This window comes from Pseudorasbora parva, chromosome 18 (genome assembly GCF_024679245.1).
Source record: "Pseudorasbora parva isolate DD20220531a chromosome 18, ASM2467924v1, whole genome shotgun sequence".
Classification (NCBI taxonomy): domain Eukaryota; kingdom Metazoa; phylum Chordata; class Actinopteri; order Cypriniformes; family Gobionidae; genus Pseudorasbora; species Pseudorasbora parva.
Genome location: NC_090189.1, coordinates 9,358,883 through 9,376,584, shown reverse-complemented (window position 1 = coordinate 9,376,584; position 17,702 = coordinate 9,358,883). Strand labels below are relative to the sequence as shown.

At 37.9% G+C, this 17,702-nt stretch overlaps 1 protein-coding gene across 2 annotated transcripts; it reads left to right on the top strand.

The window, feature by feature from the left end:
• Window positions 1-1,918: 1,918 nt before the first annotated feature.
• aggf1 (angiogenic factor with G patch and FHA domains 1) lies at window positions 1,919-17,688 on the top strand. Of its 2 annotated transcripts, none has more exons than XM_067422832.1 (16): window positions 1,919-2,015; window positions 2,102-2,158; window positions 2,642-2,862; window positions 4,353-4,452; window positions 5,977-6,164; window positions 8,303-8,440; window positions 8,542-8,742; window positions 9,046-9,112; window positions 11,437-11,539; window positions 11,617-11,668; window positions 13,762-13,863; window positions 13,964-14,129; window positions 14,238-14,317; window positions 16,821-16,948; window positions 17,079-17,178; window positions 17,271-17,688. In XM_067422832.1, exons 3-16 carry the CDS (start codon window positions 2,659-2,661, stop codon window positions 17,475-17,477), a joined length of 1,836 nt encoding a protein of 611 aa, XP_067278933.1. In that variant the 5' UTR covers window positions 1,919-2,015; window positions 2,102-2,158; window positions 2,642-2,658; the 3' UTR covers window positions 17,478-17,688. The 2 variants fall into 2 exon arrangements, with proteins under 2 accessions (XP_067278933.1, XP_067278932.1); XM_067422831.1 differs by lacking the exon at window positions 9,046-9,112 and adding an exon at window positions 10,772-11,282 and having other exon boundaries at window positions 17,271-17,687.
• The last annotated feature ends 14 nt before the right edge of the window (window positions 17,689-17,702 follow it).

The following is a 17,702-nucleotide window of genomic DNA, read 5'->3' as shown; positions in this document are numbered from 1 at the left end:
ATTATGCTAATGCTTCATGGGATTGTATTTTTTCCTTCACTAAAGCCGTGAAGTAGGTACACCTTTCTATTTTTTCCTGATTTTCAAATAATTTTTTGTTTCAAATCAAAGTTTATGTTGTGATTCGCCCCGTAGCTGATTGATTTGATTCATGGCATAAAACACTTTAATAAAGGTTTTTTTTAATCCTTAAGGGAGAAATGAATGAAAAAAATATTTCCAGAACCAACACTACTGAAAAAGTGAATGGACACTTGCACTCAATCCCTCCTCATTATAAAAATCGCACCAGATAAAATCAAGTCTAGCTCTACATTTTCTATCATTTGAGAATCATTTTTACTTCCCTTCTTGATATGTCACAACAGAGAAGAAATTACCATCAGAATTTCCATTTCATACTCACTTAGTAGGTAGTAATTGTGATATTTGACTGCCACTAGCTTATATTCTCAAAGTTAATGCTACAAAATAAAACGATGTGCAAATTTTGCATAAGTCAAGAGAGTTTGGATGGTTGGTTTACTGTAATGTGTTTACGGGAAGGGTTGACTTGTGGGTTGACACTCGCACATTCTGTCATCATTGTCAGCTGTTAGTGTGTGTGCTGAATGAGTGTGTATGTGCTTATCTGTGTGTCACTCATGCCAAATTCTCAACCTGTCAATATAATGAAGTTACAACTCTCAGAGTGAAGTGTAGCCTAGTAATTAAATAAACACTCCCTTCATTTGATGAACATCCTGCTTTTGTAAATTATTAAGTTTCTGTCTCTTGTTTGCCATTTTCTTTGTAACTATGTGTCAGTACTTCCGTTAAGCCTTATTTCTTATGCTCTCGATGTAAATGCCAATTAGCTAATGCTTGAGGGGACGTAACCATGTAAGCGGTAGCAAATCTCTTCCCCTCGATTTCCTCAAGCTGTCAGTCTTTTATTTCCTGTCTATTACGTCGCTCTAAGCTTTTTTCATATTAAATGCACCTGTGGTCTCTTCTTCGCCATGCTGCCTGACACAGGTGTTAGAATAAACACAATTTTAATTTGATTTAGTCTAATATCCTGAATAAAAAAGTGCTTTATGAGGGGCTTCACAGACAGTTTGGCTTCCAAACTCAGAACTTTTTACACTGGAAGGTGGTGACGTTCAACAGAGAGCGAGAAGTCAGTTTGTTCAAAAGATTTTCAAACATCTCTTTGAAACTAAAGATGGAGTGAAATTTGACTTTCCTGTACTGCCATCTGCTGCCCAAAAACACACGGTTATTCAATATTTCAAATGTCAACGAGCTTCACAATAAAATAGCCTAAATATTTCATGAAAAACAACTCAGGGCCCGATTTAAAGTGGGATGAGAATTGAGATAATTCTCTCATGAGAATTATTATTATTTTTTATTGTTTATTTTTTTGTATCAGACCTCAGCAGTTATGTATGTTTTAGGCTAATTTTCTTCTTTGACAACCTTTGTAACTGATCAAAGGCTGAAACAGATCTTTATAAATTATTTGAATTGATTCCTGCAACTTCCTAAGCATACATGAACCAAACAGTCTTCATGAACAAACTTTCTGATTTATTATGCATTTTGTTTGTAAATCATCCCAAGTCATCCCAAGTAAATTTAATTTGCATAATAAAAAAGGAAAATATGTAGCCTAACGTTAGACTAGGCCTATTAGCCAAACGTCCAAATAGTGTATAGCCTACCTGAAAAATCTTTTAATATCCTCGGGTATCTCGAAAAAAATATAAATTAAAGACTAGAATTAAAGAGAATTCAATTCCTCTACAAAAATAAATAAATAAAAAAATTATGTGTAGGCTATAGTTTTCTCTCTTTTTGTCAATTTTGTCTTTTCAAGCTTCTGTGACAGTGGTGTTGGGTGTTACACTAGGGGCGCTGTGGCGTCATTGAAAAAACGGAAGTGACGCAAGAGTAAGCCATGACATCACAAATTGAAAGTATGGCAGCGTCCGTTGAAGTGGGACTAAAGTTCATCGCGTTTGTTCCCTGTAACGCACTTTACGATAACACAAACTTCTACACGAATATGTGTCCAATACACGCTGGTCATATGATGTTTATCTTTGATTTACAGATTGACGTGCGCGCAGGAAATCTGGGAACGCGCAGAGAAAACGGGTGGTTTAGATCGGTGAGGATACTGTGCAATAAAAATCAAATGTGCCCTAATACAAATTCAAAACATCAATTTTCTATGTATCAGCACAATCTTAATATATATTGTATACTGTATATAAAATGAGTGGAGTCTTTTGGTTGATTTTTGTGCTCAGGTTATTGTCGTTTAATTGTTTTCAGTTCATGCATATCCATGGTGTCCTTCACTGATTGGTCGGTCTATTTGAGTTTCAAACCTTTTCATATGTTTGCAAGAACTCCTAACTTCATAAATCATATAAATGCAGCTCTATAGTTTCCCTTTAAAGACCTATTTTTAAGAATGTATTTGTCTCGAGATTAAACAGACACAATGAGATGACTTGTAATAGAAAAATTTTACTAAAGTAATTTAAATAATAAATAACTATTACTGTGTATCATGTTATGGTTTGAATCTAAGGAATACACTTTTTTTGTCACTATACTTTTTATTTATTTTTTATCTACATTTTAGGTTGAAAATCCTCAGCAATGGCTGCAGAAGGAAAGCCATACCCTGAACACAATGATCGGGGTTTGCAAGCAGAGCTTGTGTCTCTGAGATCACAAGCAGAAGTGCTGCGACAGGAGCTGAAGGCATGTAAGGATGAACTTCAGAAGTTACAGAAACAGCTCAGCCAAAGCGAACGGCTTCAGAAGACCACAGAAAGCTACAATGAAGATCTCAGACAGCAGGTGAGCCAGGTTCTTATTGAGAGCAGAAAAAGTTGATGGTCTGTAAAAACAAGACTGTTACCTTTTTAGGCCATTTTTATGTGTTTAGTGTACTCCCAAAACTTGCCAACGCAAGAACATTAGGCAGGTTTCCATAACATATTTGCGCAAAACGTTTGCAATATTTTCTTATATTGGTAAAAAACAATTGCAAAATTCCGTTTCCATTAATAGATGTTATGCGCCTAATTCCAGAAATCATGGTGACGGATGTTGGTTGGTTAACGTATATCGCAGCCACCACAATAGCCATTATTTTTAATCCGCGCGTTTTATCCAATCAATAATGGCAAGGAAAGCCTCTTATACTTAGGAGCGGCCACGTATGAGGTGTTTCTAGGTTATAGTACGTGATTTCACAGAGGAACTGTAGAATCAGAATTTCCAGATGAACAGTTTTTTTTTTAGGTGTGCAGTGCAACAGGGCAATAAATAAGGAATAAAGAACTCTCTAATCTTATGTCCAAACATATTGCGCCATTTTTAAAGAATGATCATGTGACTTTTATGTATGCCAGGTGACCAGTTGATGTGAAAAAGCTGTTTCCATTGCAGTTTTGCAAAATATATATTTTTTGAATTGCCTGAAAAACCACCTCATTTTTGCAATATATATGGGAGTTTTTGAGAAATTGACGTGTTTCCGGTGGGAGTTTTTTCAATTTATTAGGGTATGGAAATGTAGCCATTGGGTGCGTTTACATGCACATTCTCAAGCCGATAATGCCTAATAAGCTGACTAAGAACATGGTCATGTAAACGCGGCAACCCATTTTCTTTTATCGGAGTAAGGTCATAAACGGGTTAAGCATAACCCGGTCGGGACAGGTAGTTTTTTGGCTCTTACCTTGATTTCGCACTGCATGTAAACGCATTAACCTGCTTTCTGTCGGATTATTGAAGTGTGCGTGTGTGATAGGTGACACAAACCCGAACTTTTGATAGGTGACACAAAAGGAAGAGCAGATTTAAATGCATCCAGACAGAGCGAGCTAGCGTTTTGCATGAAATAAGGACATATATCACAAACGCAGACTCTTTTAAGACCCAGAAAATTGTAAAGATGTGTTCTCTCATCTCATGCAGCAGAAGTAGAAGAGGTTCAGTCAAAACACTGCATCTGTAACTGAGGGATATGAGCCGAAAATCTCCCGCTGACACGGTGCACGCTTTATTTAACATCACAACTGACGTAATATTTGGAAAAACTCAGATATACGGACATTATTATTTTTGACGTTACTACAAGGAAATTACCCGGTTTATTAATCAAGTCATGTAAACGCAGTTTACTTGCGTTGTCAGTTTACTGGTTTGCATGTAAATGGGGAAAACTGATTATTTCAATAAGCTGATTTTTTGGAGTTATCAGCTTACTGGTGTGCATGTAAACGCACCGATTGTTGATATTATTGTGATCATATATGTAGCTTTTGATCTTTGTGCTTTAGGTTGATAAACTAAGTGAAGAAATCCATGAGCGAAAGAAAAGAGAGAGGGAGAAAGTGGAGGCTGAGACTCAGACGGAGGAGTATACATGGACAGAGACAGGTAAGTCTCTTATTACATTTTTAAAGGGATAGTTTACACAAAAAGTTATCATTTACTCACCCTCATGTCTTTCTTAACCCATAAAACTTTAGTTCATTTTCGGAACACAAATTAGGGGTGTACTCACTCTAGGTATGGTTACCTTTAACCAAGCACGATTGTCCCCACTCGCTTGCAATCACATTTGCACTTAATTCTCCAGGCCGGAGCATGCTCGCAACATTTAAGATGCTAGACTTTGGGGGTCAAACGTGCTCGGGCACGGTTTAGATCACCTAGTTTGAGTACCTAGTGTGAGTTTTTTTTTTGTAAAAAACTAGATATTTTTACACTAAAGATATGTCCTTCCATTTGAAAGTCTTTTTACTCGTTCTACACCGGACGCAACTGTTGTCATGTCACACAACAGTTAGAACCTGTCCACACTGGACCTGACAAAGCGATCATTGCCATTTTATTATCATTGTCCTAACACTGAGCCTTCAAAACATTTACAAAGAGATAATATAATAAGGCCACATCCACACTAAGCCAGAGCTTTTCCTATCCAATGTTTTTTCCCCTCGTCTCAAGAAATATCCGCTTACACACAAAACCACTGAAACCGACTCCGTAAAGAAGTATACATGCCAGACCAGTGTGTGGTGCTGTAATTCTGCCACAGAAATACACTAAAAAATGGAGAAGAGTTTTGGCTAGAAGGGGTACAGCAACGGTCGGAAGTGAGGCAAAATCTCACAATAATTAAATTTGCTACTAACCAGATCGTGTTTTATTCATGCCTACACCCACCCCAACCCTAAATGTACCCTTACAATAATGCAAATACAGTGATTTAAATGACGAAATATTGATATGCGCATGTCCAGTGCCCGTGTAGCTGTATCCCTTTTAGTCTTTACCGTGCTGGATGTGGTGTGATGACAACACCTATTCATAAAATATAGGGATTGGCTGTACACACGAAAATCTGAAACTGACATCCTTGCGTTTATCCACACTGGGACCCAGTTTAAAAAAATACCAGTTTCAGGCTCCCAGAACGCCGGATCCGTCTGGACGAAACACTGATACAATTTTAAAAAATATACGTATACAGCTAAATGTGTCCCTGTGTGGATGGGGCCTTAATCCTTATGAATCGCGCAGTTTAGTCCAAGTTTTCTGAAGAGAGACTCACTTTATATGATGAACAGACATTGATCAGCTGTGAGAACAAACCTCATTGGTTGTAATGTTTCTGTTTACCAGAACTGACTGCTGTAAACATTGTTCGCTGATCAGTTCTGATTGTTCGCTGGAAGCATCAGGGTTTCGGGTGAATAGACTTTCAAAAGAGGAACAGAAATCTCTCCGATTTCATAAAAAAATATTCATTTGCGTTCCAAACTGAAATTATGGATTTGGAACAGCATGAGAGTTAGTAAATGATGACAGAATTATTATTTTTGGGTGAACTAACCCTGAAATATTCCTGTCATCTACAGCGTGTAAGTGAGGTTTGTTATTTTCTTCCTAAAACAGATTATTATAATTATTACTATGGTGGATACTACCAGTCTGGAACGGAGACAACAGCAGAAACGCAGGAGAATGTTGTCATGGAAACTCAAGAGTGTTCTGAATACACTGAGGAGCATCCCATAACAGCTGAGACGGTATCAGCCAATCCTGAGCAACCAAATGAATCAAGTGAATTTCCACAAACAGAGGTATGAGAAGGGTTACTTATTTACGGCTGATTTTAGGATTATTTCATTCTTATAACAGATCTAGGCATTTATTAATGTGGGTATTGACATGGTTTGCATGTGTTACATATTCAGGTGAATTATTATTTCTACAATAACCCTGTTGTTGTAAATCAGTCAGAAATGGTTTAGTTTCTAAAAAGTGTTTAAAGTTAATATTGTGGTAAAATGTGAATGTCTTTTCTATGTTGACTATTGCAGTCAGTCAAACTCCAAAAAATAACTCAATAAATTAAAGCCAGATTAATGCAACACGCTTGCATCCGAAGATGTGGGTATAATGTTGCACTTCCGTTCATTAAAAGATTGTCAAATAAATCTATATGAATCAATATTTTTAGTCCAAATTTCAAATCAATAAATATATAACATAACTCAAAAATATAACTCAAATTAATAAATTGAACCAGATTAATCCAGCATATCACCAAATGTCTAAAATATGACCAGTATAATATGAAATTTTACCATAGCTATTTATATTATTGCTTAAATAATATAACATTCCAGAAAGCATCAAAATATAGTCAAATGATTCAAATTAATACAAAACAATCCAATGTATAGCCAAAACAGCCTAAAATATGGCCAAAATAATCCAGCACTATGCAAAATATAACTCAGGCCAAAATAATCCAACATATTGCAGAATATTGCCAATTTAATTGGAAATGCAGTCATATGTATACACACACACACACACACATACATAAACACTATATTGCCAAAAGTATTGGGACACCCCGTCAAATAATTAAATTCAGGTGTTCCAATCACTTCCATGACCCCAGGTGTATAAAATCAAGCACCTAGGCAATACAGACTGCTTCTTCCTCACTTCTAAATTTTCCACAGTCAACTGGCATTATAACAAAGTGGAAGCAATTGGGTACAACAGCAACAGCCATGTAAAATCACAGAGTGTTGTCAGCGCATGCAGAGGCACAAAGTGTGCAGAAGTTGCCAACTTTCTGCAGTCAATAATAGCTACAGACCTCTTTGTGGCCTTCAGATTATCTCAAGAACCGTGTGTAGAGAGCTTCATGGAATAGGTTTCAATGGCAGAGCAGCTGCATCCAAGCCTTACATCAACAAGTGCTATGCAAAGTGTTGGGTGCAGTGGTGTAAAGCATGCCGGCACTGGACTCTAGAGCAGTGGAGACGTGCTCTCTGGAGTGACAATTCACACTTCTCTGTCTTGCAGAGAGTCTGGGTTTGGCAGTTGCCAGGAGAACAGTACTTTTGAATTGTGCCAAATGTAAAGTTTGATGGAGGAGGGATTATAGTGTGGGGTTTTTTTTCAGGAGTTGGGCTTCGCCCCTTAGTTCCCTTGAAAGGAACTCTTAATGCTTCAGCATACTAAGACATTTTGGAAAATGTCATGCTACTTTGTGGGAACAGTTTGGGAATGGCCCCCTCCTTCCAACATGACTGCGCACCAGTTTACAAAGCAAGGTCCATAAAGTCATGGATGAGCGAGCTTGGTGTGCAGGAACTTGACTGGCCTCCACAGAGTCCTGGCCTCAACCCGTTAGAACATCTTTGGGATGAATAAGAGCGGAGACTGCGAGCCAGGCCTTCTCCCCCAACATCAGTGCCTGACCTTACAAATGTGCTTTTAGTAGAATGGTCAAACATTCCCATAAACACGCTTCTAAACCCGAAGAGTTAAAGCTGTTATAGCTGCAAAGGGTGGGCCAACTCCATTTTAAACTCTACGTATTAAGAATGGGATGTCATTAAAGTTCATGTGCATATAAAGACAGGCATCCCAAAACTTTTGACAATATAGTATGTATATAGCCAAATCATCATAAATTAGGAGTAAATTAATCTTAACTTATAACTAGACATCTAAAATAAGGCCCAAATAATTATAGTTAAGTTAGTCTAACATATTGCCAGAAGTTTATATAATGGCCACAATAACCCAACATACAGCCAAATGATTAAAAGTATAATCAAAACAATCACGTATATAGCCAAAACCATATAAAATATGACACAAAATTTCAAACAAACATAAGAAATTTACACCCTGTAATGTGAATAATTATTAGCCAGTTTCTTGACTGTGTAAACACTGTATGTGTTCTCAGGAGGCCTCTGGTGAAGGCAGCTCAATAGCAGACATGCTGAGAGCAACAGCAGAGGAAGCGTTGAACCAGACCAACTTTGTGTTTGATGAAAGTTCCGGCATGTACTACGACCATAGCACTGGATTTTACTACGACTCTGTAAGCTGCTCTTCTCTGGGGATGTTTACTGCTGTTATTTGTGTAATCGACATGCAATCTTAATTGCCTGTGTGTTAATGTGTTTTTTCCTCTTCCCCCAGTCCAGTCAGCTGTACTATGATGCTAACACAGGCATGTACTATTACTATGACCCAGAAAGCGGGAAATACCAATTCCACTCTAGGATAGAGATGCCTACAGCACACCCCGAAGTGGAGCAGACGCCACAGAGGAAGACCAAAGATTGGAAAAACAGGAAGTCGGTGAAGAACACAGATAGAGCTTCCTGTCCTGACGGAGGGGTGAGATGCACACAGACACACATTGTCTTTACATAGTTTTGTAATCAGAGATTTAGTGGTTGACACTCAATCCCCCTTCAACTAGATTTGAGTTCAAATTCTGTTTGAGTTTCTGAATCACCATTTTGAGTCTCAGTTTTCAGTAGTGTTTCAATCTTTTTGGCCTCTGGTTCTTGGTCTCATCGAATAGCAGTTGATTGTGAGGGTCCGTAGAACAGTCCGGTTTCAGAAGGGGGTCCGTCGAGCAATTCTGAAAATTTGATGCCTGATGGAGCTGACCGTGTGCTCTTCCTTTCGCTGTAGGTTCAGGATTTGACTTGCTCATTGGCTCAGTTGAAGATAGAACATTTGAGACTGGTTGGAGTGAGAGGTACGCACTTGTTTATAGCTTTAAAGTTTTATATAGAGTTTTAGTATTTTTCTCCTTAAATGGATGTAACAAACTAGAATCATTCAGTGCATCATTTTATTTTATTCACGTTACCATTCAAAAGTTCGGGGTCAGTACAATATTTTAAAGATATTAATTATTTTATTCCAGCAGGATGCATTCAATTCAATTAACCAGCTGTTACAGAAAAAACATATTTGGAATAAATGTTGTTTATTTCTTTCTTTTTTTATCGAAGAATCTTTAAAAAAAATGGTTTCCACAAAAAAAACTGACAATAATCAGGAATGTTTCTTGAGCAGCAAATCCTCATATTAGAATGATTTCTGAATGATCATGTGACACTGAAGACTGGAATAATGATGCTGACAATTCATTTTGAATCACAGAAGAAAAGAAAAAAAAAAACATTTGTTATAATATAATATTTTCTAATAGAAAAGTAATTTTTTTTAATTGTATTACATTTTTATTGAATGCAGCCTTGTTGAGCATAAGAGACTTTAAAGGGTTAGTTCACCCATAAATGAAATTGATGTCATTAATGACTCACCCTAATGTCGTTCCACACCCGTAAGCATTGTCTTCTCTACCAGGTTTGTTTTTAATCCTCAAATAAAGATTCAAACGTTTATGAATCAGCGTATTGATTCATGATGTCCGTGAATATCCGATTTGAATCTTTATTTGAGGATTGAAAACAAATGCGGAAGAGAAGACAATGCTGAATAAAGTCGTAGGTTTTGTGATTTTTGTACCAAAATGTATTTTCGATGCTTCAAGAGATTCTAATGAACTAACTGATGTCTCATATGGACTACTTTGATGATGTTTTTATTCCCTTTCTGGACATGGACAGTATAGTGTGCATACACTTCCATATGCTCTCCGACTAAATATAAAATATCTTAAACTGTGTTCTGAAGATGAACTGCAGTCTTACGGGTGTGGAACGACATTAGGGGGAGTCATTAATGGCATAATTTTCTTTTTTGGTGAACTAACCCTTTAAAATAACAAAACAAAAACAATCTTACCAACCTCAAACTTTTGAATTTATATTTTTATATTTTGGGATCTTTTACTTTTGCCGCCTGTCAGTGTGATTTAGTTTTTATCTTTTTAACCTGGTATTTTATTGTTTTCTAAATTACATAACATTTGGTTGTTCTGACTAGGGGTGAGTAAAAAAATATTGATAGGACAAAATATCGTCCTTCTCCGTCTGATACGAGAATTAATACACTGTATTGCAGAATTGTTGTATCATATCATTTGTATCATATGGTATCTTGAAGTACCCTTTGTTCCCACCCCTAGTTTTGACTGGGTCCAAGTCATCATGTGGTGTCAGCTTTGGCCTAGCAATTTGCACACGTGCTTGTTTCTTCAAATCTGGATTTCCCATGCTGAACTATTATGTGCCTGTTTCTTTCTTTTTTTTTGACAATAAAGTGGTGAAAACTACGATGTAAGGCTTGAGCCAGATTGGATGGTGGTTTTACATCATATATTACTTTTTCTTTAACTAACTCAAAACTGAGACTCAAATTAACTTTAAAAGCCAAAACAAATTTCATAATTTCACATCAAAATATTAGTGAAGTCCTGATTGGCTAAGTGTTTGCTCACTGACAGGACCATAAAGAGGCGGGGTCTGAGATTGGCAAACAGTCTGAAAACCACCACAGAGGTAAAAAGGATGATGCGTCATCACTTAAAGGACGAAAGTCTTGGTCGCAAAGCCCGCAGCGGCACAGTGGCACAGAACGATCCAGACGGACCAATAGCCGAGACAGAAGCAGAGAGCGTGCTACGTACAGAAAGAAAACCCGGAGGCGGAGCGAATCGCCCTCTGATGACTCGCTCAGCAGGAGGCGGAGAGAGAACGGGTCGCATTCGGATGACATGCACAGCGGGAAGATGAAGAAGAAGAAGAGGAAAGAGAGGAAGAGGTCACGTTCTGAGACTCGGAGAGACAGGAAGTCACGGTCAGATAACATGAGCAGTGAGAGCGAGCCGGAGGAAGGCGAGATCACCGAGTCGGATGGAGGGAACGAAGCTGCTTCATCATCCTCAGCTGCATCTCCTGTCCAACCAGCACGTGACAGTCCTGAAAGAGAACTGGAAATGCAGATACAGGAGGAAGGTGAGGAGGCGCATTCAGGGGGAAGTGAACACTACGCCCCCTGCTGGCTGTTTGTAGAGGCAGTGTTAAATGGAATGTGTATCAGGTGAATGCACGCACTGCTGTGGAGTTTTATTTTTGTCTATCCGTAATGCGTGTGATTTTTATATTTCAGAAGCCTGGCCACCATGTGTGCGGGTAACTGTGGTTCGCTCTCCTGTTCTGCAGACCGGAACACTCTTCATCCTCACGGCTGACACAGTCGCCACTATCGGCCGGTTGGTATAGTTCTCTGTGTATGTGGTTCTGTTCATCCATTGTGCTCTTTAACATGTTTTTGTGTATCTGTTCACAGAGAGAAGGACATGAATCATGCCATCAGAATCCCTGAGATGGGAGTCAGTAAGGTAAAACTAAACAAACTGTACAAAACTTTAGACAATCATTCTAGACCACAAGCATTTTAACTATGACATCAAAGGGATACTCCACCAATTTTTCATATTAATCTGTTATTCCATTACCCAGTTGAGTTGACACGCATACCTCTCGTCTCAGTGCGTGCACTTAATCTCTCTGACGCGCAGCGACATTCTGATAGCATTTAGCTTAGCCCACTAAGCCCAGTTCATTCACTATGGTACCAAACAGAGATCAAAGTTAGAAGCAACCAAACACCTCCACGTTTCCACAGAGGTAAGAAGGAATAGTATGGCGGAATGGCACTTTTGAGAGTACTTTGATTCGGCGCAGTAAAAAGTCACGGCTGAAAAATCCTCTCCTCCTATTGACATAAATGAGAGGGGGAAGGGGAGCTGTGAGGGAGGATTTTCCAGCCGTGAATTTTTACTGCGCTGAGTCGAAGTACTCTCAGAAGTGCTATTCCGCCATACATTATATTTATCCTTTTAAACCCGCTTAGAAAAGCGTCACGTTTTATTTGGTGTCACCATACTTGATCGTTCAACTATTCGTGTAACTGTATTTAAAGGGAAAAACGTGGAGGTGTTTGGGCGCTTCTAACTTGATCTCTGTTTGGTACCATAGTGAAAGTACAGGGCTTTGTGGGCTAAGCTAAATGCTGTCAGATCGTCGTCACCACGCGTCAGAGCGATTAAGTGCACGGACTGAGACGAGAGAGGGATGTATCAACTTTTCTTAGTTACGGGAATAACAATCTAAAGTACTGAGATTCGTGATATGTGTGGCCTAATTTATTTCTTGGTGTTGGGCTTCAGTTAAGGCTAATGCATTATTAGAAGGTTTGTTCGGTACATTGAAACATACTCTCTAAATCCCAGAAGTAATTACACCTGATTCTTAAGATTATTTTTTAGTTGTAGGTATTATGATGTCATTAAGATACTATTAAAGTTTTTATAAATATTTTGAATTTTTTTGGTTTCTTTAAAATAGGTTTAATGTTTTTATTAGATCGTTAACATTAATTTTTCAAGTAACATTTTTTAAAGTTAAATTTACCTTTAGTTATTGTAATAGTTTTTTTGTGTGTGCGGATCCCCCCCCCCCCCCCCCCCCATTGTTGTCCAAGTCATTTAATAATTGTTTTTAATGATTTTTTTAAACCAAGTATTTTATAACATAAATTGCAGCCCATTTTACTTTTGTAATATGACTTTTTACATAATTTACATTTTTAATATAAACATGTCATTTCTTTCTGTGATTCAAAGCTAAATATTCAGCATCATTACTCAAGTCTTAAGTGTCACATGATCCTTCAAATATCATTCTAATACGATGATTTACTGCAAAAGAAACATTTATTGTTATGCTCAAAGTTGAAAATAGATAAAAAATTTAAGGATGCTTTGAGTAGAAAGTAAAAAAAACAACATTTAAGCATTTATTTTAGAATTAAATAAATGTATCACTTTTGATCAATTTAATGCATCCTTGCAGAATAAAATTATTAATTTATTTTTCATTAAATATTACTGACCACAAACTTTTGAACGGTAGTGCATTTCTGAATGAAATAGGGTAACAAGACCATAAATATGTTTTAAAAAGAAAATGGGGTCAATTTAAATTAATTTTTATAATGGCATATTAGCTCATAATTTGGTCTCTCTCTCTCTCTTTCGCGCTCTCTCTTGCTCTCTCTCTTTCGCGCTCTCTCTCTTTCGCGCTCTCTCTCTTTCGCGCTCTCTCTTGCTCTCTCTCTCGCTCTCTCTCTCACTCTCTCTCTCTCTCGCTCTCTCTCTCTCTCGCTCTCTCGCTCTCTCGCTCTCTCTCTCGCTCTCTCTCTCACTCTCTCTCTCTCTCTCTCTCTCGCTCTCTCGCTCTCTCGCTCTCTCTCTCTCTCTCTCTCTCTCTCTCTCTCTCTCTGTCTCTCTCTCTCTCTCTCTCTCTCTCTCTGTCTCTCTCTCTCTCTCTCTCTGTCTCTCTCTCTCTCTCTCTCTCTCTCTCTCTCTCTCTCTCTCTCTCTCTCTCTCTCTCTGTGTGTCTGTCTGTCTGTCTGTCTGTCTGTCTGTAGTCCCATGCAGAAGTTTATTTTGACCAGGAGCAGCAGTGTTATATGCTGATAGATCAGGGCAGTCAGAATGGCACCGTCCTCAACGGGAACAGAATACTACAGGTAACACAAACAGCTGTTGTATCCCAGAATCCTTTTGAACATATCTAAATATATAAGGATGTTTATTAGAATTTTAAATGTGCTTTCTATGTCCCTTCAGCCCAAACTTCGCTGTGACCCTTGCCCTCTGACACACGGGGATGAAGTGAAGATGGGAGATACGGTGCTGTCCTTCCACATCCACACAGGAACAGACACATGTGACGGCTGTGAACCAGGACAGATCATAGCACACCTGAGCCGCCATAAGAGAGATGAGACCTCTGGTATGCATTCACACATTGACAAAATCGTCTGCTGTCTATGCATCTCTAGTCTGAATCAGTTGCAGCTTTCATTCTTTTGCAATACATGTGAATGAATATATCTTTCAGGAATTGTTCTCAGTAAAGAAGACAAGGAGGTTCAGCGACAAAAGGAACTGAAGATGATGAAGGTTAAATATGGTCTTAAAGTAAGTTTTTCATGTTCTGTACAATTTCCTTTTGTGTTGAAATATGTTTTAAAGTAGGCTTGAAATCTAGACGCACCCCAGCTTTTCTCTGAGAAAAGAACAAAGAACGGCACTGAAGTCATTCTTAAAAAAGGGAAGATGTGTTCAGTTTTGCCGACTGGATACGGTGAATGTTTAATCTATCAACAAGCTCTGCTTCACCTTCATTGCTCTGGTGGGTTGTAGCTCTATCCTATCGCGTGCAGAGGGAGTTTGAAAGACAGCCGTTTATCCCGCCCCTTGGATTGAGCCCTGTCAATGGTGAGTTTCCAGACCAAACATCTTGGGCTACGTCTACACTAATCCGGATAAATTTAAAAACTGAGTTTTTGTCTAAAAACGCTCCACGTCCACACTATCATTTTCAATCGTTTTCCAAAAAGTGTTCATCTACACTGAAACGTCTGTAAACGCTTACATCCCCGTACTGCGCATGAGCAAATCCAAGACGCTTCGACTTGCGTCATTACTGCGACTCGTTTATATACTCATTTTGCGACAATGTCGAGAAAATGCACAGTTTTTTAGTCTGAGTTTTTTAACAGTATGTACAAACTGACATTAATATTTAACAAGGCTGTCAAAACAGAAAGCATACAAAACAACTGCTGTACAATGTCATTCACCATCTTGGCTGAATTGGTCATATGACTGCATCACATGGCTAAAAATGCGTCATCGTATTAAAGAGCCTCCGTTTTCACAGTCCACATTACTACGTGAAGACGCCGTTTTCAAATTTATCTGCTCTGGAGAGCGTTTTCAAAACGATATGTTTTCATTGACTTAAAATGCTGTCTCAGTGTGGACGGAAGGCCAAAACGGAGAGAAAAATATACGTTTTCAAATGAAAATGTATTAGTGTGGACATGGCCTTGATGTGGGTCTGGCTTGTCAGGCTAGTTTTAAAGCACAAGTCAGGTGTGTTAAATTGGCTTGCTGATTGTATGCGGTCAGTGCTGCCCTCTTTTGGTCAGCAAGTAGACAATCACTATTCCTGGGTGTTGCAACTTGCAAGCTGCAACGGGTGCAATATTAAACCACTAAAACAATGCTTCTGTCATCCAAGATATCGTGCTATGGCTAGAATCACTATTATTATTGTGCATACTTTGTCTGAGTGTTTGTTCTAAATCATTAACCACAAGTATTAAACTTTGGCACATAACTTGTCCTGCAATGATTGTGCTAACCTTTTTAACTTGAAGGTAACATTGTCCAACTAGGTTTTTTATAGCATCATTGGCATGCTAATGTGGTTCTTTTGTGTGTGTATATATATATATATATATATATATATATATATATATATATATATATATATATATATATATATAAATCTAATTTAAAATATTAACAAGAACCACATTGGCATACCAATGATTCTAAAATTATTGCAAATAATGAAAATGTTTTGATGGTTTTAGTTTACATTAATAACACTATCCAACACAATATTCAAAGGCCCCTAAATATAGTCTAAAATATTACTGATATTTCTGCTGTAATATGACAGCTGCTTGTTTTCAAACTTTTTTTTTTTTTTACCAGAAGCTACACATAAACGTATATTAAATTATATTTCAAAAACTATATGTGCTTAGATAAAAACAATAGTCATTGAGGGGGGAAAATCTTAATATTGTTGTTTGGATTTTAATAAGCAAATTATTGAGTCTATGATTAGATTAGTATTGCAGTGATTATTATGTTTCCAGCATGTTTGGCAACAGTTCTTCTAACCCTATAATTGATGGAGTGTGTAACTTTTCATTTCTTAAACAACCATGTATGGAGACACATCATGTCCATATTCCAGAATGACAATGTCAAGATTCATCATGCTCAAATAACATTTATTTCCATCAAGAGGTGCATCAATTTTTAGTCAAGATCTTGTATTACCAATGCAAGAGTCAAGCATTCTGTAAAGTCTTCTCCAGCACATCCCAAATACTTTCAATGAATTTAAGATCTGGAATTTAGAGGTGCCAATTCATGTGAAAAGGATTCTTCATGCTCCCTCCCAACCATTCTTTCACAGTTTGAGCCGCCTAATGAATCTTGGCATTGTCACCCTGGAATATGGCCATGATGTGTCTTCGTACATGGTTGTTTAAGAAATGACAAGCCACACACTCCATCAATTATAGGGTTAGAAGAACTGTTGCCAAACATAGAACATGCCAGAAACATAATAATCACTGCAATAATGATCAAATCATTGACTTAGGCATTTGCCTATTTAAGTCCAAAGAGCAAAAAAAAAAAAAAAATTATATATATATATATATATATATATATATATATATATATATATATAATTTTTTTTTTTTTTTTTTTTTTTTTTTTTTTGGCCGGGCAGTGTCTATTTCATAGGCATAAATCAGAACATTTACTTGATTTTGTTGTTGTTGTGTTTAAAGATGTTTGTAGTTTCAGCACTTGCGTTTGTGTGTTTCAGAGCAGTGATTATGACGAGCTGAAGGCCCTGAAGAGCAGCAGGTATAAAGATAGAGCCGAAAACCGCCGGCAGACAGTCGGGAGTGAAGGAGTGTTCCAGAGAGACGATGCCCCTGCTTCTGTTCATGTGTACGTAACCTATTCAGTCAAACATTTACCCCTGTAAAACCGATCTGCACTACAGTACAGTTTTTGCGCAATGAAGGTTAAAGATGTTTTCACAGACTTGTGCTCTTTCTCACTGTGTTTATGTATATAGTGAAATCGGAGATGAGAATAAGGGTAGACAGATGCTGGAGAAGATGGGCTGGAAACGAGGAGAGGGGCTCGGCAAGGACGGAGCTGGAATGAAGGATCCGGTAATATAATTTTTTCCCATTTGTTTACGCAATGTCATGTACGCAAGTGCGCAGGATTTACACTCCCTTCCCTCTGTGTGTGTGCGTCGTAGATTCAGCTGCATATGCGGAAGGCTCAGTCTGGTCTTGGTTCTGGAGCTGCCGTGTCGCTAGAAGACGCCACACTTGCCAGAACCAAAACCCAGAGGAACTGGGAACGTGCACGGGAACGGTTTTCTGACGCCTGCCAGGCTGACTCCGCCCCTCCGGAGACGAGCCAATCACCAAAAGCCTGGGTCAAAAGTCAGGATGCAGAATGACAACTTATAATTTGGTCTGACGACTGACAATTTATAATTTGGTCTGACGCCGGGCATTATTTAGGTGAACTTTTTTCAGATTTTCAGTGGAAGGCCTTATTCTTGTAATGTTTGTAAATAGATGTCAGTTCTTTTTAAAGATTGCTGGTCAGAGAAAGTGTTTTTTTTTTTTTTTTTATGATAAAATTCAATAACAGAGAATATCTTGGACAAATAAAGAATAAA